The following is a 25,473-nucleotide window of genomic DNA, read 5'->3' on the forward strand; positions in this document are numbered from 1 at the left end:
TTCCTTCTAAGCAAGATAAGTACTGTGGAGACTACACCTTTACATATTTGCTCTGTCTGAGGTCTCCCATCACTAAGATGGGAATTTATCACTTAAAAGACAACGCTGGACTAGGACTTAAAAACATCCTGACTGAAACAGAAATATGGTCACAGGAAGGTGTTATCTTTCTCAGAGGCACTTTACATATAATGTTTACAAAGCATGTTAAAAAGGGGAATATGCATTTAATGCAACTCATCGTTCTCATGAAACATCACAAATCTTCATATGGGCAACTCATGAGATCACACTGCCTGCAGTTTGCTTCCTTTGTGAGGATATACAAGCTGTAAATCAAAACTCACTCTCTCTTTAGTCTACCATTTTTAGCCTTCAAGGAAAGAAGTATCAGGCACAGTCTACCAACAAACTATGATTTCTCGATGCAGCATTTTGTATGGGTTTATGGGTTAAAATAAATTCTCATTTTCCTCGCACAAGTCTCAAAAAAGTCACTTAAGCGTAATAATCTGTTCCAAAGTTCTGGAGAGTGACTAGACTCAACTTGGATCATGTGCTGGAGAATAAATATTCATAGGAGAAATGGAAAATAAATTGGTTTCTTTACCCTAAGGAGGATCAGTAGTGAGCTCACTTTTCTTGTCCAGTTGCTCAGGAAGCAAAAAGTCATTGAAAGGCAGTTGCATATTTATTTAGTAAGACAACAATTCAGTATTTGACACCAATACCAAATAGATGCATTTTTATGTAACTTTCAAGTTTTGTGAGAACTGCTTTGTTTTGTTTTGGGTTTTTTTTTAGAACTTTGGGCATGGACTTTGTACACAATTTATAATGGTTTGCTAATGTCATCAGCCTACAGGACTGGAGACAGAACCATACAGCAGCTCACAGATTCTTGGCTGATGAATTTTACATAAATTTCCATGTATATTATATGGCAGGTTATTAGAATGACCTGAAAGCTGGTCAGAATGCATATGAAGGTAGATACTGTGGTGCAAATAAATTGGTGTATTCCCAAAATTAGAATCTGTCTAATAGAGGAGAACATATATAATTCATGTTTTATCTATAAGGAAAAAACTATGCATGTTAGTAATGTGTAAGTATTCACAGATACTATGAATTGAATGCGTTTTATCTACATGTTGCTTTTTGTATTGTAACATGAGTTAAAAATTTTCAATTTTTATATAAACATGAGTAATCACTGTTAATCTCTAAAGTTATGGAAGTCTGTGACTTCGAAGATAAAGGCCTGTGTGGATGGCATCAACCAGCCTTGGAACAGATGTCAAGAAACTATTCCATACATATCACAAACACATTCAAGTGGCAACTTGGAAGAGGAGCAAATCTCTACCCTGAGCAAGAACAACACTGCCCATTAACCGATCATACTACGTGAGTACATTTTTTCAGGTGCTCGAGTCTCTTCTAGAATGTGTGATCTTAACCACATACAGATTGTCTAGGGGAAAAACTGTTCCGTTTACAATACAGAAACAGTTTACTGATTTAATAATGACACATAATTAACTGACAACCAGTGAAGTAGGTATGCAGGATCAATACTACAGATGAATCAAAATAAAAAAACATTAATAAGCAGATAAAAATTACTAAACACCTTTCTATAAGTAATTCCCAAAAGATTCAGTACATCCCCATTCAGAGAAGCACATGTGTACTCCTCCCACAGGATATGTGGAGTACAAGCATGTTCCCACTTACGGGAAAGCAAGTTTGGAAGACATGGCTGCTCCAGCTTTATGTGTACACATGCCATGAGAAATCACCCTCCTTGTAGCATGCCAAACTCCCAGCCCAGCAGTTGGCTGCAGGCTGTTGGCAGCATCCAGTGGGGGTGGTGCTCTGTCTGGTCTCTGCAGTGGTTGTGGCATCAGCAAGATGACCTCTGGCATGTCAAAAACAGATGTTGGCCACTGCTCTTTGCACTGCGTTATCAATCCCTGCTACTAAAAATTCTCATCCTACTTTTACACTTCTTTTCAAGCTGACTTCTCCTTTGAAATCTGGCTTTGTAATTAATTTGGTACTAATTTAGTTCACGGTGGTCATCCTCTTGGTCAGTTTTAGGTGAATACCTTCTCAAATAGTCTTTATTCACACAACTAATTTATGCTCATTTTTCTACCTTACTAACTATGGTTAGTTGTAAGCTATTGCTACCAGTTTTGTTATTGTTATTGTTATTGTTAATTATCGTTGTTAGCTATTGCTCTTATCCCAGCAGTTTTACCCACGGATGGGCAGTACAAGTTAACACAATAGGTCTTGTGAATCCTGCAGTCATTTAATATTTGACTAATGCAGTTCAAAACTACTGTAGTTAGAGCTAACTTCAGTTTAGTTGATATTTTATTTACCATTTATTTTGATTTTACCATTTTTCTGGTAAATTATATCACCTCATATTAAAATGTAAAATATTTCTATTCTCTCAGTGAAGATTTGTAAATTAACATTGCATTCTAGGTAGATTGCTTAAGATAGGTACTAGCTTCCTGGAAGATACCCCTTTCATTTATCTCAAGGAACAAAACTTAAGTTTTCTGCATGCACCTTTGGTTTTAAATGTGTGAGGTTTGTTTTTTTTTTTTTTTTTTTAATTAAGTAAGAAATGTGTTTTAAAAAGATGCATTAATCCAGTTAAAAGTAACAGTAAGATTTATTGATAAAAAACCCCTACAGATAACTAGCAAATGTATTGAGTACAAACAATTTTCAATGTAATACAACTTCATTAATAAGAAAATTTCTGTGCAGTGTATTTATTCTGAACAGAAAAATACTTGCCTGGTTCTAGTGACACATATGTTTACTTCCTGTGACAATAGCCCATAGAGTGCAGAGATGGTCTTTAAATTAAGATCACTCCAACAAAGTCTTTGCTATATTGCTATTAACTAGTTTCAAATTACATTATATTGCATTTAATCAGCCTGAATTCTATCACTATTAAAGAATGAGCTCAATATGTTAGTTTCACTGTGCACTTCATTAAAATTACTGCATTTTTACAAAAATCCCAAAACAACAATACCAAATCCAGAAAAAATCATTCAACAATAGCAAAGAATTGCAATGCTACCTAGTTGTTTCTCGGTCTCATGTGAAAAGGAAGTATATTCCATAAAAAAGAGCAACTGTTTACAATAAATTAGCTGTCAAATCTTTCATTGACTGCTCTTTAATTGTTATATATTAGCCAATACCAGCCCTGTATGTGTACTTAGTAAATCCTCTCACAACCTTTCCACTATAGGTTTGAATTGGCACAGTGATACATGGAATTGTATTACTGGTTTTCAACATATTTTCAGGGTTTAATGCAACAAACAGTATATTGAAAAGGACTGATGAAAAGAGAAAGTAAATGATCCATAGAGATTGCAGTTTTCAGGCAACTCTGTAATGTATTTCTCTTGTGGTGTCTCACATGAGATGCAGTTTGGTTCTATGGTTTCCCCCTTCCCCTTGTTTATTGGTCTATAGAGAAGTACAGAAAATAGATCCTTCCAAATTACAACAGGAGATGCAGAGCAGCAGTTTTGTGGAATTAAAACCCTGCAACATTTAGTTTTATTTTCTCATCCATTTTCCCCAAACTTCCATGGAGTTAGATGAGGCAAGCTGTGTTACTGTAATCTTGTATGTTTACAAATTAAAATAAAATATGCATGACTACATATAGAAATGTTTGGATTCATCCTGATTCAAGAGTAGCTGGCAGTGCAGCTTACAGTGAGTTCTTTCAGCAAAAATACATGTGAATACTTGGACTCAAACCATCTGCTTCCCCAGAATAAGTACTTGGGCTAGCCACATGTAGACTGGTGAATTGTGAGGTGGAGGTGTGAGTCTTTAAAGCTGTAATTACATTAATTAAGTGAAAGTAATTACTTTGGAAATAGTGAGAACAGCTTGTATGTGTATATATAAACCAAAGGCTGGAGGATTAGAAGCCATTTTGGGAGTTTGCCATGGGAGCCTGGCTTGAGATAGACAGTCCCTGGCTTGAGCTAGAAAAAGTCAGTTGTGTGTTCTACAAAGGACTAGGAGGCATTGGCGTTGTGCACGGAAAAGACCAATATTCATGTATGAATGTAGAGCTCCTGTGACATGTTTCTATACTTAGCAAATGGAATTCTCTATTGCAGATTGGTTTAGAAAAGCTATAACAGTAAAAGTAGCAGTTTGTGTAGGCTTAAACAAGTGTACAGAGTTGACACCAGCAAATGGATAAGTCTATCAGTTTATTTCCTTTTTAAAGAATCTGGATAGGGATGTAGCAAATTCTTTGACATTATTAATGATATTTGGGTACAACTGTTAATTGAAAACTTTGTAGTCACTTAATTGACATGATAATTCATGCACCAAATCTAATGAATCAAACCAAAAATGGATGCAGAAATAAAATTCTAAGCTGACATGATAATTATTGCTGTGTAAATAGCTCCCCTGATGAACATATTTTTAACCCATGTGTCTTGCTTTTGTGTCTGCTTTTCAGACAATCATTATCAGAATTCAGGACAAGAAAATCAGGCAAAATTAAAGTTTTTAAGTAATATACTTAAGCCCAGCAGTTTTTTCAACTATCAAGAAATGCTTTAAATTTGAGAGTCTAAGAACTTCAAAATAGGAGAAAAAAATATTAAGTATTGTATATATGGTTTTACTTGTTTGCTTGGGGTTTTTTTTGTTTGTTTGTTGTTGGTTTCTTTTTCCTTGTTTGTCTAACTTAAATAATACCATTTACTTTTAAGAATAAGATAATGGCCAGAAATTATTTGCAGGATGATGTCATATTATTTCATTGCAAGTAATCATAATTTAATCAGACCTAATTTTGTACAAAGAAAGAGAATGTACCCAAAGTCTTTTTTTGCCTCTTATGTTAGGATGCCAGAGCATGGGATTAATCTCATAATGAAAATAAATTAAACTGTGAAGACTTTAATCATTCTGTGTCAGTAAAACTTTGCCAACTCATTTTCTTTCTGGAATTCGTATTTATTATATAAAACAAGGCATCAAAGTTTTATGTGATACACTTGGAGTATGGTCACAGATAGAAATTTTCTTCTAGAATTTTGACTCTCAGGATCCAATAATAAATATACCATGCTTTTATTTAGTACAAGAATTCCTTCTCACACTTCTGGTGGTTTTCTTTTGAGCAACTTTCTGATGTCAGTGTCCAGTTACAGGTCTCAGTATGACTTGTGTTTTGGTGTGTTAAGCACCTTTGGTTCCATTCAGTTTGAATTAACTATTGAACTCAATCTTGTATTTGTGTGACAAGGATAGAATTTTTTTCTCTGTGGCACTATGCAAGGAACTCTGTCTGTTGGCATTCAGCTGTAAACACAAGTAGAGGTTGGCTTCTGCAGTAGGAAATAGCTCTATGGCATCCTTTCAGAAAGCAGTCTTCCAAAAAATTTATGTCTGCTTTATTATGGCATGACAGTCATATTATCTTTTTTTGTTTCTGAGTTTATTATGCCGTAATATTAAATGTTAATGGATGTGAGAGATTACTAGGAAAAAGAAATGTTTCAAATCATAAGAGAACTTACTCTTTTTTGGAATAACCACATTAAAAGTAATTTATCCCATATGGCTGTAAGTGAAAATCTGCATTCCTAATAACTGTTCACTCCCTCTTTTCTCTTTTAATTTTTTTTAATCCATACTGAAATGCTTACATTTCATTCAAGGAAAACTTTCCTTTCTTTTTTTTCTTCTAGTTGTTAGATACAGATTTTAGTTACTGACTATTTAAGACCTATTAATATTTAAGTGGTTGGAAGTGTTCAGCACAGAAAATCCTTCTCTCATGCATAGAATTAATTAAATTATTGGAGTTCTTATTGTCCTTTAGGAATATTGGAAATTACATATTTCATAACATTTTAATTTTGAATATATATTATTTTTCTGAAACAACATCCTCACAGCTGCAAACTGATTTTATTCAGGGAAGAAATTTTTTTAAGCCTATGAATATGTTATATGTCAAACTGCAAGAAGAGGTCTGTGAAGGTTTTGTTCACGTATTGTGATCTATAATAGGCCATCCTATATTATCTACAGCAGGATAAGTAGTCAAAGTATTTCTGATGTAGACACTGAATATCTAACAAGTACAGATAGGAAAGAAACAAGGTATTTTTTTTATCATTCTCCATCCTTCTCATCGTAAATCTTCTCATGCTTTGTAAAGATTTGTGCCCTACTATATTTCTTTCAGATTCGCATTCACTGTAAACCTTAAGTAAAACCTTGGCACTGTCCACCAGGAGTACCCTCTCCTTCCTACACACCTGTGGCCTTCTGGCTGAACTAATGGGCATAATGGGTAGTGCATTGAGGAGCTGTTACCCACACCACAAAGGAAGTGATCAATTTCTTTTTGAATGAATTCTTGCATATTAAGGTGTCTTTCACTTCTGAATTTTTGTAGCATTTTTTGTTATTCCTCCAGGAAGATGCAATGTTGTGGGAAATGTTAGGGTTTGGTTTTTTTTTTTTTTTTACAGAAGGATTATTCTATTTTTATATATATATATATTTCTATAACACTTTCTGTAACAGTTCTAAATTTTCTCTACTCACCTTTGAGCAGTTTCCCACATTACAGACAAATTTCAAGTAAAAGGCTGAATATCTACATGGCTTCCCCATTTTACACTTAATACTGAAGTTACATTGGACTATATATGAACACATAAAGATTAAACTGTCCTCATTCTTTGCCTGTTTCCTTTGGAATATTGTAATAATTAATTTTGAATGCTATATATTTGTATTGCAACTTTTTTTGCTAGAAAATATAACAAGTTTTCTTTTTATACCCTCTTAAATTTTTGCCAGAATTTTCATATCATCTGGTTTTGACACTATAAACAAGAATTAATAGGAGTCAACAGAAAATGAAGTTAGTATGATGGAAAGGTCAAAGTATCACAGTTTACAACCACCTTTTGTCAAATATATAAGGCATTAAAATATCAATGCTATATTCTGATGACAGTACAAGAAAAAATGACAAAAATATAAATATTTTCTCATAAATATGTTTTTTAGGAATTAAAAGGTTAGAATTTAACTCTCTATTAGCTAAAATTTTTTCTCAGGAATCTTTTGATGAAATGTTTTTAGCTAGGAAATTGTAGCTAATCTAGAAAAAAAAAAAAACCCTGCTAATGAATTAACTTTAGCAGAACTTCTGTCAGGTGGTTACTTATGCTTTGGGGGAAAGAAGCTAGAGAAGAGAGTTATCTCCCCTAGCCTCACTACCCTGATAAAGGGTGCCAAGGATGTGGAAAATGCAAACTGAAGCCACTGTCTTGACTGATTGAAACCATCAGCTTGAGCTTTGATGTCCCACATTTTCCTGATATGTCCAATATCCCACTATCCTTCCCCTTTGGTCAAGAGAGTGCTTCTGTTGAAGGTCACCTAGTGCCCTACTGGGTGTTCTTGGCCACTATTTTGGTTTTTTCTCTATACAGAAACCCATCTGTTCTAATTGCAGGTCACTCACACCTGGCAGATCCCGGACAGATGGTGGTGGAGAGCTGAGGAACACTTTCAATGCATAATAGGTGCAATAGGTGTGGGGCTCTGATTTGCTACATAGATACTGCACAGTGTTTATGGACACAGAGAATCAGGAAAAATGGAGCACGTGGAGGCTGCTGCTTTCTGAATTTTGAAGTTTAGTAGGGTATGCTGATCATTGGGATACTTGTAACTCTGACTAAAATTTCCCTCTCCAGTTTATGTTTCCTGTTTGTTTGTTTTTCTCATTATTGCTGAGATTTGGAAGGAAATCAGAACTTTTTAGTGAAAGGGAGTTGTTTCTTTTCTAATCAAGTTTAGCCTTCAGTCCTAGGGAAAAATAATGAGTAAAGGCTATTTTATAAGTCCATTTAAGTGTTTAATCAGACGTTCTCAAACAATTTGTAGAAGATACATGGACGAATTAACACTTTAAAACTGAGAGATGTCCAACAATTCATTAAATAAGAGTTTGAACTTGCTGTACAAGACAGCATCTGAATAATTTCGATCCACTTTCAGACACTGCAACAATAGACAATTAGTACTGTGAAATGTATAACTCACAGCATGAGATGTGACTTGATAGCAGTGCCAGATTTAAGATGGGCCTAATTTTTCTTAACCCACCTAATCTTTCCCTAATTAGTATATTCAGTTCATTGTGTTCTTTTGAATGCCTTGAAGGGGAAAATGCGTGAGGATTCTTCTATGAATGTCCATTCTTTGCCAAATACAGTTTAAAAAATATTTGAAATATTAAGGTATTAACAAAGATAAGTATGCAAATATAGGTCAGTTGTTCATGTTGAAAATTTTATATCCATTACAATGTTGTGAATTTCCCTTTGAAATTAATTAGGATTTTTGGACTGGCACAGGAGTGTCTTTGTATAGGGAATGCTTCTAGTACAGAGGTAAAATTAATTATTTTCAAAGGGTAAATATCTAGATTTTAATGACAGCTAGTGTAGCTGCCAACTAAGAGGTTTTCCATGGGTTAGTTTTCTAAATTGACCTGAGCTCTGCAGCTACTGGCAGGGGAGCCTGCCTATATTCTGCTGAATTTCAGCACTTACATAAGAGCTATGCTACAAGCCAGATTTATTCACTATTATAAATGTTGAAAAATACCTTGTTTTACAGTTCTTACCATTAACTTATTGAGGTCTCATTAAAAAAAAAAAAAAAAAAAACACAAACAAAAAAATACTCAAAGGAGCCTTTTTATGGAATAGGAAAGAAATGAATTTAAGGAGGGATCAGTTGATTAACTCTCATGATGAAGAAAGTTATCTTCTCCAAAGATCACTTAAAAAACAAAGGTTGAGGGTGAAGAGGTGAAGAACATCATCTGAACAGAGTAACAGAAACTGATAATTTATTTTTATGGAAAGCTTCGGAATACCTTCTTACTAGTTTAAAATAAAAATGGGCCAGGTAAGAAAGAAATCCTTTACTTCCAAAGTCAGAGCTTGACAAACTGAACAGGTGATTGCATGTAAGTTAATTGGCTTTCTTCAAACTCTTTCCTGTAGATCATGCACCTCTCTGGAAGTTCCATGCAGGCTTCTATACCAGGCAGCTTAAGATTTCAAGACAGAGAAATTACTTTGTTCTGTGAGCAAACATGATGCAGGTTAATTTTCACAAGAAGAAAGCTTTCCTTTTAAACACGGATAGGTCGCAAGTACATTAGTCTTGTAGTCCTACAAAACTATAAAACTATAAAACTTTTCTTGATAGGAGTGAAAGTGAACAAGGATGCTCTTCACATACTTACCCATCCCCTTCTGATCCCTCCATTTCCCATTACTTGCTCACATAACCTTCATATTCTTGTAATCACATACCACCACCATGTTTAATGGCTAGCACTGTGAAGTGTTTCATACAGGGGACTTTCATCTGGTTTACTAGTTTGAAATGTGATATTATAGCAAACACTGAAACAAGGTCAACAATTTGCAGTGACACCTGTCTTCTTAAGATGGGCTATGGGACAGTAGTATCTGGGCAGAGGTGTGATCTTTGACCTGCCTTCAGGTCAAAGACATGTCTGACAGAACATACCAATGAGAGATGGATGATTGAATTTCATCATGGTATTGATTGTACCCTGCCACTATTTCAAACTGATCTCACTGAGAGGCATGGCTGTAATACTGAATACTCTGGAAAGTATGAGGTCTGCAAATGCTATTTGCTTTTCAGAGCTTTTTATCATTCTTCTTCTTATAGTCCTTTTGAATGCTGTTGTAAATACAGTGCAGACACCCTTGGACCATTGAAGGCATGAGTTCCCAGAAGCAGAGTAATTCTGAATTTTTCAATATTTTTGCAAACCTTAAGAGAACTGGATCCTATTTTACCTCCAAGCCAGGCTCTGGTAGAATACTCAGCACCAAGGCAAAAAAGAAACTTAAAACTGCTACCTTGAAATAACAGCTTTCTTCAGCAGAGAGAAATAAATGAATTGTCCAAATACACACTTCTTGAAAGGTCTGTAACCACGAGTTTTCAAAGCTTTCAACTATTAGTTATATAGCACAGGCAGTTTATTTGGAGAATGTTTTATATACTTAGGCTAAAGGATGAGGTAAATGCATGCAGCAATTATAAAGATGTCTGAGTTGCCAGGATTCAGTGATAAAAAAAAAGCATCAGCAGCAAGTCTCTCATCTGTCTTTTAATGAAAAGAAAAACAAGATCGTGGAGAAAATCCTGATTTCCACAGATCCTTACTCTTCCCCCTAGGATTCCACACAGACAAACTTTGGTCCCTGCTATGTTTATGAGCAGTTTTCAGTGATCTCACATGTAACATATCTGACTATGCAAAATGAAGATCTGTCCCATTAAAATGTTGCCTTTTTAATTGTTTGTTTGGATGGGTGTTTTCTTTTCTGGTGCGACACCAGGGGAGGTAGAAGCAATAGTGCAGCTAACAAGCAGTGAACAAGTCCCTGATTTGTGAGGATTTTTGAAGGCCTGTTTCTGAAGCTATACTATCAAATTCCCGACCCTTCCCATTAGGCAGGATTTTCAGATGTGATGACATCTTTGAGCATATTGTGTTTCTCTTGGCAGTGCTTGCTGGGTATGGTCATTGTCTTCTCACAGCTGTAGTGATACAACTTTACAGAGTGGTTGCTCAGAACCTGGCCAATCAGGAAAACCAGAAAGAAAGAAAAACCTAATATCAGCACCTATTTAAAAACATAGTCTCCATTGTCAGGTTTGTAAGCACTTGTTGGAAAGAGTCTTTTGAGGAGTACTGAGCGTGAAGCAACTCTGTTGGAGAGAAGAGAATCTTAGCTTTGGTAAACAGCTGCATTTTATTTTGGAAAGTAAGGGTTTTAGGGGTTAAATCTTAAGTACCCAAAACACTAAAACTGTACTTCTGGTCCCTCTGTACCCTCAGAGTCTGATGCTTGCTTCAAAGACAGCTTCGTCTTTCCCAGTAGCTCAGGGGACAAAATTTCACCCAACATCCTGGATTTTCTTGACTTTAGGCCAGGATCAAACCTTCTAATTTCCCTGAGGAAATAGGGCAGTAGGGAAAGCCAGAGTCCCTCTACCCACATCTACATGATCCTGTGGGTTGACTTCAGTTCTTTTTTTTCCTTTTTTTGCCAATATCTGATATGGAAATACTAGCTGCCTTTGCAAGGGTTTTTTTTTTTTTTAATATTCTGGCTACACACTAAGTTGCATCCAGATAGTCAGACAGCAGATGCTATCTAAGGAAATATTACAATCATAAATTAATTATGATGAAATGTTTTGTTTTAATAAATTATAACCCTTTTTCTCTGAGCAGGTGCACTGAAGAAGGCTGGTATATCTTTGCAGACAGCTCAAATGGAGAATTTGGTCACACAGCTGACATTGCTACCCCAGTTATCTCCCTTACAGGGCCCAGATGCAAAATCATATTCTGGAATCACATGAATGGTTCAACAGTAGGTTCTCTGGAGGTATGGAGGTGCTCTTTGTTCTGTTTTTCTGCATGAAATTACTGTGAGAAAATTGATGCCCTTTCTTTTTTTTGGTTTCATTAAAGCCTAGGCTGTGAGTAAATGAAAATGAACAATTGCTAACACTCTACTGCTCTCAACATGTTATGATCAGAAGGAAGCATGAGCTCAAGTAGACTGAGAAATAATTTTCTATAACAACCAAAAATTGTGACTGTTATAGACATGCTATGGTGGGAATTTCCATACAAGAAAAAGCTTTGTGTCACACAGTACCATTTGACACTGAAAAGCAACAATAGGTATTTGGACATCAAGGTCTTTGGCTAAATGTGGGAGCATGAAAATAAGAAGTATCAAAATTTGACATAAAATTTTGTAGAAGAACCGTATTCTTTGAAAAGCTGAACATGTCACTTTCAGGGATTAATTATATTCATGTAAGCAGCATTGAACTATTTCTGTGGCATATAAGCAACAAATTTGCTTTCCCACATCCTTTTCGTTACTCCAGTTAAAATAAAAGCTTTCTGTGAAGGAAATTTAACACATTAGCAGCTTGTATGAGTCACTGAAGAGAGAAATGAAGAAAACAGCAATGTTGTTCTAAACAGTTGTTTTTACCATGCAGCTCTGTGCTTATAATGGGATCTCCCAGGAATGCTATGAAATACCTACAGCATCAGGAATGGATTGAAAAAAATACTCAGTATTTACCCAGTCACCAGTGCAGTCAGTATCATATCGGATGTGGGCAGTGCATGTGAATTTAAATATACAAATAAATTCTGACTAGCTCAGTTACTCGGAATAACAAACTATAATAAAAGGCTGACAGAACTCAATAATTTTGTAATTCAAAACAAATTTTGTGATTTGTTTATATACAAATATGTGTTGATATTAGAAATGAAATCTGGGATGTGGTGACCTACACACCCTGCGTGGTTTGCTAGGTATTCAGCGGAAGCATGTTCTGTGTTTTATTGGATTTTTCCTAAATAATTTTTTAAAAAATATAGTTGAATTTCTCCCAGCTAGGTAAAGATCTTGCTAGGCTGCTTGGCAAGCAGTAAAATATTAATTCCTCAGAATCAGTGGGAAATCAGGGCATAAAGATGGTTCATCCTCAGTTTTAAGGCTTGGGACCAATTAACGTGCTTTGGGACCTCTCTGCGTACTCCGGGGTCCAGGGCTTCTTTAAAGTGTAGGAACCCATGTCAGTTGGAATCACATTCAAAGAGTGTTTTGTAGGAATCAGCAGGAAATTCTATGGAGCCACGGCCAGTATTACCACCACAAAAGGCAAATGTGTATAGTATAATTTTTTTTTTCTCAGTTTCAACATAGATTACCATTTCCCTGTGTTCTTTAACTGATTCTCCCTCACCCCCCACCTAATTGATTTTAAGAGGTACCAAAGGAAAATCATGAGACCTTTGCACACTGTTAATAATTGCCTGGTTTCAATTGCTTGATTAATCAATTAATAATGGATGTAAGAATAACTCAGAATATAAAACTATTTAGGTGATATCTCATTATTTATATTAAGAAGGCTCTAACTATTGTATGAATGTGAATATTTTCTGTGCTTAAAAGACCTTTAATCAATATCTTTCCCCAAGACTACCACATTTTTTGGACTTTTGTGTCTTAGTCTGTATCCATGCCATCAAATATCATGTAGGATTGCTGAGGATTTTCCTGCTATTTGCACGAATGGCTACCTTCCTGTGTTTCTATTATTTTCTTAAACATTGATTTGCTGTCACTTTCCTGAGCAACCTCTGTTTGTTTATTTGTTGGAACCTTTTTTATTTAGTTTATGTACTCTGACTTGGCATGGGTAATACTACCAAAGTATTAGATGTGCTTTTTTGTGATGTAATTGAAATGCACAGAGCTTCAAAATGCATTAAGGTACAGGGAAGCCTTGGGTTCTAATAGCTCACAAATTTATGGCCATGTTTTACTTTAAAATTTTAACCTTTATCATGATATGATAGAAAATATGAATTTCTGATGAAGGAATTGGATATATAATAGAGTAGATAATTTACAGTCTGTAAGAGCATGTGCATGTATGTCTATAGTCATACATATATCTACCTTCATATAAATATATAGTTTGTATTTGAGAATAAAAAAAGATATTTTCTTTTTCAGCACACTTTATTCATTCAGATAATATCTGTAATCTCTTTTTCTCTAATATATTTATTTTCACTTAAAGTTCATGTCTTCTATGGGCAGATCTTCCTGTCTATAAAGTCAGAAGTTACTTGTTTTTCTATCCAATTTAATATATTATCTATTTGTTTTGTTCCCCTGAAATGAAAGCTCTTTAGTGTGAGGATTTGCTGTTTGCTTGGCAGAACTTACCTGTTATGCAATATCATGTACACTCATGGGACTGCATAAATTTAAAACAAAAAAATAGGGGTTTTCCATTATGATGAAAAATGCGTGGGCTGCCCTGAGAAGATTACACAGAGTAGCAGTAAATCTTTGAAAGCAGAAGTACTTCAGGCAACTGGTGAATGGATGTTTAGCTCTGCTAGTACTGGCTGGAGACAGAGCTTGACACACTTCATCAAACACCCATCTCGTTATTGTCAGCTCAGTTGAATTTGGATGCCCATGAGGTTGGATCAAAGAATATTTAGGGCTTTCTGCTCATGTTGAAGAGTGTTATCATTCCCCAATTTGCTGTTTACAAGGGTATGGGCTTTTAAAAGTCTTTCATTGCTCAGACAGATGAAATTTGGTCTTTACAAAAAAAGAGAAAAAAATTTATTTGTGGAAGAAACAAAATGTTTCATGAGAAAGGACAAGAAAATCTATCCTGGAAGAGCAGTTAATTGTATGCATGAACAAATATATTTTTCAGTAAGTCTTGTTAGCACTGTTTCCATGTTGTACAACTGAATCACAACCCATTAATGACCAATTTTTATTCATTGCTAGCCACTCTGGATAAATTAATGAGATATGTTAGTCCAGTTAAGGCTCTGGGCTGGGTATGTTCATGAGGAGATCAGAAATTCTCAAAGCATCATTTTCTTAGTATAATCATTTACACTGACATCTCCATTTGTGTTAGATTGGACATTAGGAAAAGGTTCTTCACCCAGAGGGTGGCTGGGCACTGCAACAGGCTCCCCAGGACAGTGGGCACAGCACCAAGCCTGACAGAGTGCAAGGAGCACCTGAACAGTCCTAGTCATATGATTCAGCTTTAGGTAGTCCTGCAAGGAGTAGGGATTTGGATTTGATTGCCCCTTCCAATTCCAGATATTCTATGATTCTGTGAATTTTAAAGGTGGAATAGACATTAGATGTACAAGACAATTTCATACTCTTGTATACAATTATAGGACTCTTAAGTGTGTTGGTAATGGAAATATTTTTTTGTGACCTAGAATTACTTCATTTTTTAGGTACTCTGTAAAAGCAGCAACAAGACTTCTAAACTATGGACTCAAAGTGGCAGCCAAGGTCCCCAGTGGAACAGAGCAGAAGTGTTCTTAGGAATTCGTTCAAATTTTCAGGTGTGTCTTCATATGTGATATGTTTCCTGGAGAGCTGGCTGTTAGTACTTCCATATTAAGCATTCTTCACCTTCTCATTTCCCTTTTTATACCACACATGTACCTCTCCTCCCAAATAGAAGAAATCGTCTTTTTGGCTGTCTGATTGGTTATCTGAGCAGGACTCAATTTTTGGAGATTGCTCACTCCTCTTTAATCTCAGACTGCTATCCTTTTTTAAGACTGAGAATCCCTTCTATCCTTGAATCCAACTCTGCTTAAAATATTCTGCTTCTTTCTCCTTCGTGTGCAGTAAGTAAAAACATCTGGGTTTTGAAAAAAGAACCTTGAGTATGATGTTCTCTTTGAAATCAGAGCAGATTCCCAAGCCTCTTAGAGGCTTGCTTTGTTGTAGACTTATGAAAAAAAATCCCAAAAAACCAGCTATAGTCAGTAACATGTTTTTAAAAGAGTTACATTTCCTGATACTTCTGTCTTGGAATTTTAATGAAATTTAAAAATTCTTTTTACATTCACAGGAATAAATGATGGATGGCAGACTAGTCTTTTTCAGAGTTACTTTGCAGAAGTAGGTGGTACCCTTGCCATTAATTCAGGATGAGTGGGGACTAGTATGTCTTTGAGTGGCATGACTTATTTCCTTTTTTTTGTGTGCTTGGTAATGTTAGCAGATGGTCCTTCAATAACTGTAGTGACAGATCTGTACCAAATGTAGTACAAGATTTTGTAGAATTATGCTTTGACAGTAAGAACTGACCACTTCATATGAAAAGATTTGTGAGGACCAATTTCAGTCTCTGTTCTTTTCATGTTGTGTGTATAAGCTGTTCTCTATCTTATCAGTGGCTTACTGTAATAGCTCTGTAATTTTTATTAGGTTATTTTCAGGGCGAAACGTGGTGTTAGTTACATGGGAGACGTGGCAGTGGATGATATTACCTTTGAAGATTGTTCCCCTCTGCTTATCTCAGACAAACCTTGCACATCAGAGGAATTCATATGTGCCAACAAGTACTGCATCCCAAAGAATAATCTGTGTGATTTTGTAAATGACTGTGCAGATAACTCAGATGAAAGCCCTAGTATTTGCAGTAAGTATGGTAGTTTTTTAAATATAATTATCATAAATAACCTGCCTGCTGTGAATTTTTATTACTCAAATATTTTTGACAGCTCAGCTAAGAAAGCAAACAAGAAGGTAATAATTTAATTCTATTCCTTGGCTTTTAAGGATTTTAAATTACTATTATTTAATTTAAAGTCACACGAATGAAAATACAAAGAACTGCTAATGAATTTATTAAAATAACTCAGAAAGCAGCTGTCTTTAAAAGCAGAATATAATTATCCTGCTTTCCATATGAAAAGAATGTATTAAAGCTGAAAAAAATAATTCAAGCATAATGCCTTTGGGAGATGAGGGACCTACCTTCTTAGATATTTCAAGCGTTATCAGGTCTCAGCAAATCATTTTAATCTGAATATTGTACAATTTTGGTTTTACAAGACATATCAAGAAGCAGCATGTGTAGTATCTGATTCAAAGAATGATATTTCCTACCAAATGGCTCCTCCTGGATCACAATATATGGTATTAACATCTCCTTTTTTTCTACTACTACTCACACAATCAAATTTGCATTGTTTGGTACCATATTAACAGTTGCCTCATTTTTCTTAAGATTATGAATTCAGTTTATCAAATTCTCAGTCAATACATTTCTATGAAGCAAAGGTATGCTGATATCCTACAAAAGCTAGGGTACATGGCAAAGGAATCATGTTTTGCAAATTATTTTCATACTATTAAACTACTCAATGATTTCCCGTCCAGGAAGAGTACATCACTAACCTATATGGGACCAGTTCAGATCTTCTGCAATTAAAAATGAGGAGTATTCCAAGTTGTTATTACTCTGTTGAAAAAGGTTCTCAAACTTTGGCTTTTATTTTCTGGAATTTTCAAAAACTGTTTATTCATGGAGTTTTTTGGGGGTTTTTTTTTAGTTTTCTGGATTGTCTGTCTTTCCCATGAAATATCATCAGACAAGTAAAAACTGAAGCATTAAGGGCAAAATACTTCAAATAAACTGATGGGATCTAGTTTTGCAATTACCACAATGAGGATTTTATTCTAATTTCCCATTGGAAGAGATGAATTGAACCAGCCCTACAAAGTGAATGCTTTCCTCTAACATGTTTTTTAATTATTATTTTTACGTAACGAAAAAAATTGTGAAATTCTTTATAAAAAATTTCCCTAATTGCATCTTTATTGTAAGCTTTACAGTGAAGCATTATGGTGCTTCAAAAGCATGGGAGTCATTTAATATGCAAGTGCACAATCATCTGCAGTAACTTGAGCTTCTAAGCAGGCTGTCTAAATTCTCTCTTTCATCAGTGGAGTAACTTGCTTTCAGGCTGAAGTTCATGCAACTTAAAATCAGTTGTTTGAGTTAGATTAAATAAATTGTCCTGTAGATATGAGTATTTCTCTTTGTTGACTCTAGAGATCCTACAAGGACATCTAAATTTAGATTAAGTAATACCCAATATATACAGCATAATCAGGGATATTAGTGCTCATGCCTTACGGTCTTGATTCTTGAAAACCTGTCTTTAAAATAAAATGGTCAGCTGTATGCATGAATTTTATTGACTTAAGATGGAATTTTTAAATAATGGAAGGAATTTCTTTCTGAATAATATTGAAATATTAAGTAATTAAATCAGTTAAAAAATATGATTATGACGAATTTTATGGGCAGTTGCATTCAGTTGAGTTAATCTACAATTTGGGATTTTCATAAAAGATAATCGTATCATTTAGCACATCAGGTTTGGGTTGGTTTTAATTGTTATTTCAAATGGCATTGTATTTGCAGACAAAGGTAAAAGACAGTGAAGCTAGTTTTCCTAAATAGCTCATATTTTTAAGAAATAGTTTCTAAATTTTTCTCTTTATGACATTCATAGATTAAAATTTAAAAAAAGAAATATTTTATTTTATTTTATTTTATTTTATATGAGCCTGAAATTTTTGTGGTAGCTCTCTGTCCTGTTTTGGTCCATGTCTAGATTCCATGGATTCTAGCTCCTTGGCCTCATTACTGATGCTTCTGAGTTCCTTTTAGTTAAATAAAACTACTTTCAAGTGGCTGAACTTTATAAGACCTCAGAATAGGCTCAGATTTTGTTTACATTTTGGAAGAGACTTTTTTTAATTTCTGATATTGTCCTACAAAATGATCCATACAGTTTCCGAATTTATCTTCAAAGCACTTTCCTTTTCAGCAGTAATAGTAAGAATATTCAGGGCACAGTTGAAAGTCTCTCGAAGTCTCTGCTGAAATTCCAGCCTACTTCAGCAATTTTAGTCTTGGTAAACATTAAAATGAATTTATACATTTATAGAGAGAAAAATATACAGAACTTAAACTTGTAGCATGATGAAATTGACTTAATTTATGTGCACAGTTACATGGTTACTCACCATGATGGCTGTTTTGACATTCAAGATTCAAAAATGCATGTTCTTTCGTATAAAAATCAACCAAAATTATGACAGCTTTCTCCTTTTCTAGGCATTAAGTACAACTTAAGGAGAAATGTAGATTATCATAGAATCATTTAGGTTGGGAAAGACCTTTAGGATCATTGAATCCCACTCTTAACCTAGCATTGCCAACTCCACCACCAAGCGCCACATCTACATGCCTTCTGAAGACCTCCAGGGATGGTGACTCAATCACTTCACTGAGCAGCGTGTTTCAATGCTTGACAACCCTTTCAGTGAAAAAATTTTCCTGGTATCCAATCAGCCTCTACTGGTGCAACTTGAGGTCCTTTTTTCTTCTCCTAGCACCTGTTACTTGGGAGAAGACACCGACCCCCACCTCGTAGCAACCTCCCTTCTGCTAGTTGTCAGGAGCACTAAGGTCACCCCTGAGCCTCCTTTTCTCCAGACTAAACACCCCCAGCTCCCTCAGCCACTCCTCATCAGACCTGTGCTCCAGGCCCTTACCCTTCTTTGGACACAATCCGCCAGCAACTTTATTATCTGTGTTTCTATATTGGCTAATAAAATACAAGTGAATTGAGGAATTTTTCAAAAGTAGGCTAACTTTGTGTGGGATTCAGCTCAAGGTTATCACACCTGCGTTTATCTTTTGCCTATATGTGTCTGTATAGTGACTGTGTTTTTATGGTGCTCAATACATTCATTTGAATGTATCTGTTCCCTAGATATAGGCATTTGCTCTTGTTCTCACCTGAGCTTAACATGTTCCTTCAGAAAGAGGCTGGTTTTCTGCATGTGTCTTGAATGCCCTAGGGAGGTCAATTAAGACCCTAAGGAGCTAAAATAGGTTACTAAATTTGGTTGCATTTACACCAAGGATTCTGTTGACTGTAATAAAAAAAGCACTGAGACCCACCTCATATATATGCAAGTATATCTATCCTATTATTATAGTCTAGAACATTAAAAAAGCTGTTTTTAATGAGATACATGGATATTATTTTTTTATAGTGAAGCTTTTTTTTCCCCATGGATTTGAGTACTACCTTGTACTATATGTACCTAATTAACTACTTGAAAATAAATCTCTTTTCATGTGTGTGCAAATAAATTTCAGGTACATCTATTGGGCATTGCAATTTTGAGTTTGAACTTTGTGGATGGAAGCAAGATGAAGATGATGATTTCGACTGGCACCTCAGAACTAGCAGTACTACAAAACTGGGCACTGGACCAGCTACTGATCATACACTGCAAGAGCCGTCTGGTCATTATATTTTTATAAAGAGTTCATTTTTTCAGCTACCAGGACAGAAAGCTAGGATTTCTAGTCCAGTCCTAAGCAGAAGGAATAAAAACTGCAAGGTATGTGAGGGTGTGGTAGTAGCAGGAATGAAGAATTTGCTTTCTAGATTCCACCAAGGGAGTACTCCTAAAATGATTAAAGATGATTACTAAACTAATTCTTGAGAAAAAATAACCCATCTTGTTGTAGAGAAGTCAGGATCTGATCTTATTTCATTGAAATCACAAGAAAAGAGATATCTTGGTGCAGGAGAATTGTTCTGGAAGTAAATGAATACTCTGGGAGATTCAGATGAAGCTGACAGTGAAGGTAGTGTCTGATTTACCATGTCTTATGCAACCTGTCCAAAGTAACAAACAACTATTTAAGGGTTTCTGATTTTATGGAGAAAGTGTGTATAAGTGCAGTAGTAATTGATTTTCAGAGAATACAACTGCAAAGGGAAGAGTGTGTGACAGATTTTGTCACCAGCTTTTCTCTGGAGAATGGAGAAGTGTAAGCCTTGATCTTCCAAACCAGTACAGCACATTGTAGTGACTTCAGCTTGAACATTTCTTTGCAAACCTGGAATAAAAAGTTTCCTGATTTTGATAACATCTTTTATAGTCTTTGCTAAAAGTATAATTTCCCAGAAACTTTAGCCATGCCTTGTTTTGAACTTCAAGTTCGCCTTTATACATCTAATAAGTAGGTCTCTCAAGAAGATAATTTTGATTAGGCCATTTTTTAAAAAGCTTTTGAAATGAACTGTTTGTGTGATCACAGAAATATGCTCATCAAAGGAAGACTGTCTTAGACTGAAATAGTCCTAAACAATTTACTGGCTATGAAGGTGACATCTCTGTGTAAAATGTCTGGTCGCTTGCCTCTAGTTTCATTTATCTCATACTATTCATGAGGAAAATCAAAACAAGGAAAGAGTTTGTCTGAAACTCGGAAAGTGTTCTGCTTATGTTTGAGATTTTAACCAGTTCATTTTACTGAAATACTTCTGTCTGAAAACTCTCCAAACTCTTTATAGATAAGAAAGTCAAGAAGTATTAAACATAAAATCAAACAATTGTATGATTCAAAAGAAAACTTGACTAATTATGATATTCAGTAGCCATTATATAAATCTATATAAATTATATAAATCTAGCCATTATAAAATTATCTTCAAAATTGGAACCATGTTAATTTTTTATGCCTAAAATACATATATAAAAAAAAATCTGCTTACACAAGTGTGGAGATCTCAGCCTTCTGATTCTAGCATTATATTTGAGAGTATCTCTTTCTCTACATTATCTGGTTTTATGCTCTAAAAACACCTTTTCCATTTTTAATTTCTATGAAGAGAAAATCATGCAAAAAAAAAAAAAACCTGAGAATGACATGTTCACCTCTGTACTGTTATGATGTATCACACATCAAATGCAATTAAGTGCTTGAAGCGTAACTATGGGAAACTGTTGCTTTTATCACATGAAAAATCATTTGCAAAATTGTGCAGGTTTAGGCACCTTGTACAGACCAAACTCTTGACACCTATGATGTGGCCTGAAACAGTCAGTCATATTTGTGATATTTTACTTTTTGAAGGTTCTGAGCAGTTTTGAAACTTACACGTAGTCAAATGACCAAAGTGAAATTTCTGGTACAGGAAATTGTATGAAGGGAAGAAAATATTTCAAGGTCTGAAACTTCATCTTATAAGATCAGAGAGTCCCTTCAAGTATTTTACTCCTTCCTATGGGTTATTTGAGAAGAAAATGCTAAATCATATATTGCAACTGATTTAGTTTGTGATCTTAGACCCTTTAAGATAAATGGAAAAAGGAACATTTACATCAACAGGACAAGTTTCAGGCAGAGAAAATAAATATACATCAGCAATTATAAAGGGACATGCATGAATAAAAATCTTTTTGATTATTTTCTAATTGCATGCTCTAAAATCTACATAAACACATTTTTAACCAGAAAATTGTTCAGTAAACTGAAGTTGTTTCATATATTGTAAATGGCACTACTCCATTCCTCTGTTTCCTTATAAAGTATCTTAGTTCTTTTACATTTATATGCAAGAGTCATTCAAAGGGATTCAAGATTAGCTTTTGAAGATTTTAATGCTGGTTTTAAAGTTTGGCTTGTGGAATAGTTAAAAGATTGCCACTAGTCAGGTTTTTTTTGTTGCATTTTGATTAAATTACTGTTCAATCAGTAAAATTAATGCCTACTTTGAATGCTACTAGTAATGATCAATTTAAGAATTAGAGCAAATACAACAGCAGAATTTGTCTGAAGTCATGTATTGCATACTTTATGCTCTTGCTTTTGCTTACAGATAATTTTCTATTATCATATGTATGGAGCTCACATTGGATCGTTGATTATCTACCAGAGAACTACATTGAAACATGAAAAAATTCTCCTTAATCTTACTGGAAACCAGGGAAATTTCTGGCAGCGCAAGGCACTGACCCTGTCTGGAGATGGAGATGAAGATTTTCAAGTTGTCTTTGAAGGGATAGCTGGAAAAGGTCCCAAAGATGGCATAGCACTTGATGACCTCACGTTTTCCAGGGAGTGCTTACCATCCCAGGAGTTTTTACCAGCAGAACCCACAAAGCTACCTCCAACAGGTATGTTCCTGCTATGGATAGTCTGTGTAAGTTTGGAAAGAAGGACTAACAGCATTGCTTTCATTTCTTTGTCTCTCTTTCAAAAGAGAAATAGTATACATATCTTGCTAACGACATGTAGAAATTAAAACACTTTTAGACAGCCCATGAAATTCTAATAAAATTATTTTATTAAATAATTGTTTGGGTACTGAGTCAACCCTTGTGAATCTGCAAAGTTTCTTGTCCAGCCATGTACACTTAGCCAAAATCCTGCTTAATTCAGTAGGATCTATTTATCAAAAGTTGTAAAATAGAGTTGTAGAATAAAGAACTGAATGGGACAGAGCTAATGTGGGTAATTTGCAATAAGGCCAGGAGGCTTAAATGGTTTTTTGCTGGTGGGAATTGCTACTAATACTGCTTAGGCACCATATCCATATTCTGCCTGTGTGGTATGGTGCCAGCATCAGTGCAATTATTTGCACCATCCTCACTTACTGCACTAGGGAAATAAGACTCAGAAAACGTTTACCAGAAATAATACAGTTTTGATGGGGATGAATCCCAATAACCCCAAGGTAAGAGCTACTCATGAAAGCACTGATGCTGTACATTAGCAATATTTGCTTGGACACAAATGATTTCTTTTTGACAGAACAGGACAAATCTTTTTCCTCCTTCCACATTTATCACAGAGCTACTGAAATGTAACCCCTGAAGTGGAATTTAGGAGATGCATTTTGGTCCTGGGCCTACTACAAATTTCCTGCATGGCTGCAGAAAGTAATTTTATCTCGCTTCTCCGTCTTTCTGATCAATAAAACAAAGTTAATATTTCCCAGTGTCAAGGACTACCACGAGAATGGATCATTAATTTATGCAAGGAACTTTGCTGTGTTACTGCTGCTAATGAGTAGCCTTCCCCTTTAGGATGTCATTAAGCACTGCTCAGGCATTGGGAAATAACACTGATGAGACGACATCAAGCCCAAGAAATTGCACTGAACTTCGAGCACAAGATAAGCAGGGAAGACATGGGCAAAATTTTCCAGACATCTCTCTGATAAGGTGCCAGTTACAGTACTATTGGCTTCTTCTGCCCAGCCTGTCATGGAAATTTATTGCAAATGAAACTGGTGTTTTAAAGTTCAGCTTTATATTAACATTACTCCAGGAGGAACACTAGCCAAGGTTTCTGATTCTTTATTTTTGTTGTATTCAGACTCTATCCTCTTAATGGGAGATGCAAGTCCCTGTGGCAATGTTAGAAGTTTTAAAAGCCTTGGTTTTGATAGTAAAGGATGTTCCAAAACACTTTTATGTTTTATAATAAAAAAGCTACTAAAATCTCAGGAAAGAGCCACCAGAGACTGATTTCTTGGTGTAGCTCATCTAAGATGTACTTTGTGAACTTCATAGGTTCACAACACTTTAAGGCAATAGTTTAAATTCACCCTTATAGTAAACCATATTTTTAATATTGAAAAATTTTACTTGTCCAGGATGAGAGTTTACATGACCCACTGAGGGGTTCAACTTACAGCTGCTACTTAGCAGTGGTATCCGTTTGCATCCTTGCTTGAAACTGGGTCTGCTTCTGCCTATAGAAATGCTCTGAACTGTGGCAAAATGCATGCTGGATGTTGTGAGAAGTGCTCTGTAATGCAACTTTTTAAAATAGAACCACCTAGAATGGCCACGATGATCAGCTGCAAAAATCTGCAGCCCTAGACTTAACTGCTTATATGTAGAAATAAAAGAAAGATTAACCAAAAGTAAAACACTTATATCCATTGCTCAATTTTTTAAAAGTTTCTGAGGATAAAGAAGATCATGCAGCAAAGATCTGTTTCTTTCTTGTCTCCAGCTAGGGAAAACATTTGCTAAGAAAGTAGAAATGCTTCATCTTTAAGAGAGAAATTTTTAGTTTTTGAGGTCTGCTCTAATACAATTCCTTTTCAATTTTTTCTTTTAGATAATCTTTGTAATATACACATCAGAGGAGATCCTTCTGAGTCTTATTGAGCCATATCCCTGTGTAAGACAAGTATACTAGGGTGTCTTTGCTTGTTATTTCTGCACACAGAGTCATATGGCAATGAATGTAGTGTAAAGACAAAATAGAACAGAGTCATTAAATGTTCTCACCTATAACACAGGCTCTTACTGTTCAGAAGAATTTTTCCCTGACTCTATATATAAACACCTTGAAATTCTGCGCATTAACAGAAATATATTCTAAGGTGGTTGTTTCTTTCAGCCAAATATGCAGTAATGTTTAAAGGCTGGAAGTGAGCACTGGACAGCTAGAAAAAATAATTTTGATAGTTAGCATTGTAATTTTCTACAAACTACAGGATTCTGTAGATTGTTCTCAACATGCTGCTTAGCAACAACAATGCTGAAGTGCAAAGCCACTGAGAACCACTGAAATTGCTGGGCCTGAGAAACAATAAACATCATTTTAGGCTGGCCCTTATCAAATTTTCATTGTATTAAAATCAGTTTTTACTCGTATGCTACAATGGTACTGTGTGCAGGAAAATGCGAAGACAATTTTGTTCTAGCAACGCTATTTGTGCCTATTGCTGTGTCTCTGCAGTGTGCTAAGATTCTTGAGTTAGATTCAGCCTTATGTAAAGGGCTGCCTGTACCCACATGAGCCCATAAAGAGTCCCTGGCCACACTGAACCTTGTGAAAGTTGCAGTTGTTTCTGTATTTGCTTTGGGTGGTGAGGTTTTGGTAGCTGGGGGCTATAGGGGTGACTTCTGTGAGAATGTGCCAGAAGCTTCCCTCATGTCTGACAGAGCCAATTTCAGCTGGCTCCAGGATGGACCCACTGCAGGCCAGCGCTGAGCCCACCAGTGATGGTGACAGCATCCCTGTGATAACAGATTTAAG

At 35.3% G+C, this 25,473-nt stretch overlaps 1 protein-coding gene across 1 annotated transcript in view; it reads left to right on the forward strand.

Annotated features, from left to right (window-relative positions):
• Nucleotides 1-25,473, forward strand: part of MALRD1 (MAM and LDL receptor class A domain containing 1) — a 237,235-nt gene that overhangs the window by 77,722 nt on the left and 134,040 nt on the right. Inside the window, exons 20-25 of the mRNA XM_042044140.1 lie at nt 1,233-1,410; nt 11,426-11,582; nt 15,026-15,136; nt 16,014-16,227; nt 19,774-20,021; nt 22,292-22,589. Of these exons, the coding sequence (XP_041900074.1) occupies nt 1,233-1,410; nt 11,426-11,582; nt 15,026-15,136; nt 16,014-16,227; nt 19,774-20,021; nt 22,292-22,589 (1,206 nt within the window). The remainder of the gene's footprint in view (nt 1-1,232; nt 1,411-11,425; nt 11,583-15,025; nt 15,137-16,013; nt 16,228-19,773; nt 20,022-22,291; nt 22,590-25,473) is intronic.

This window comes from Corvus kubaryi, unplaced genomic scaffold (assembly GCF_017639235.1).
Source record: "Corvus kubaryi isolate FWS band 111438036 unplaced genomic scaffold, C.kubaryi_AGA036_p1.0 37398, whole genome shotgun sequence".
NCBI lineage: Eukaryota > Metazoa > Chordata > Aves > Passeriformes > Corvidae > Corvus > Corvus kubaryi.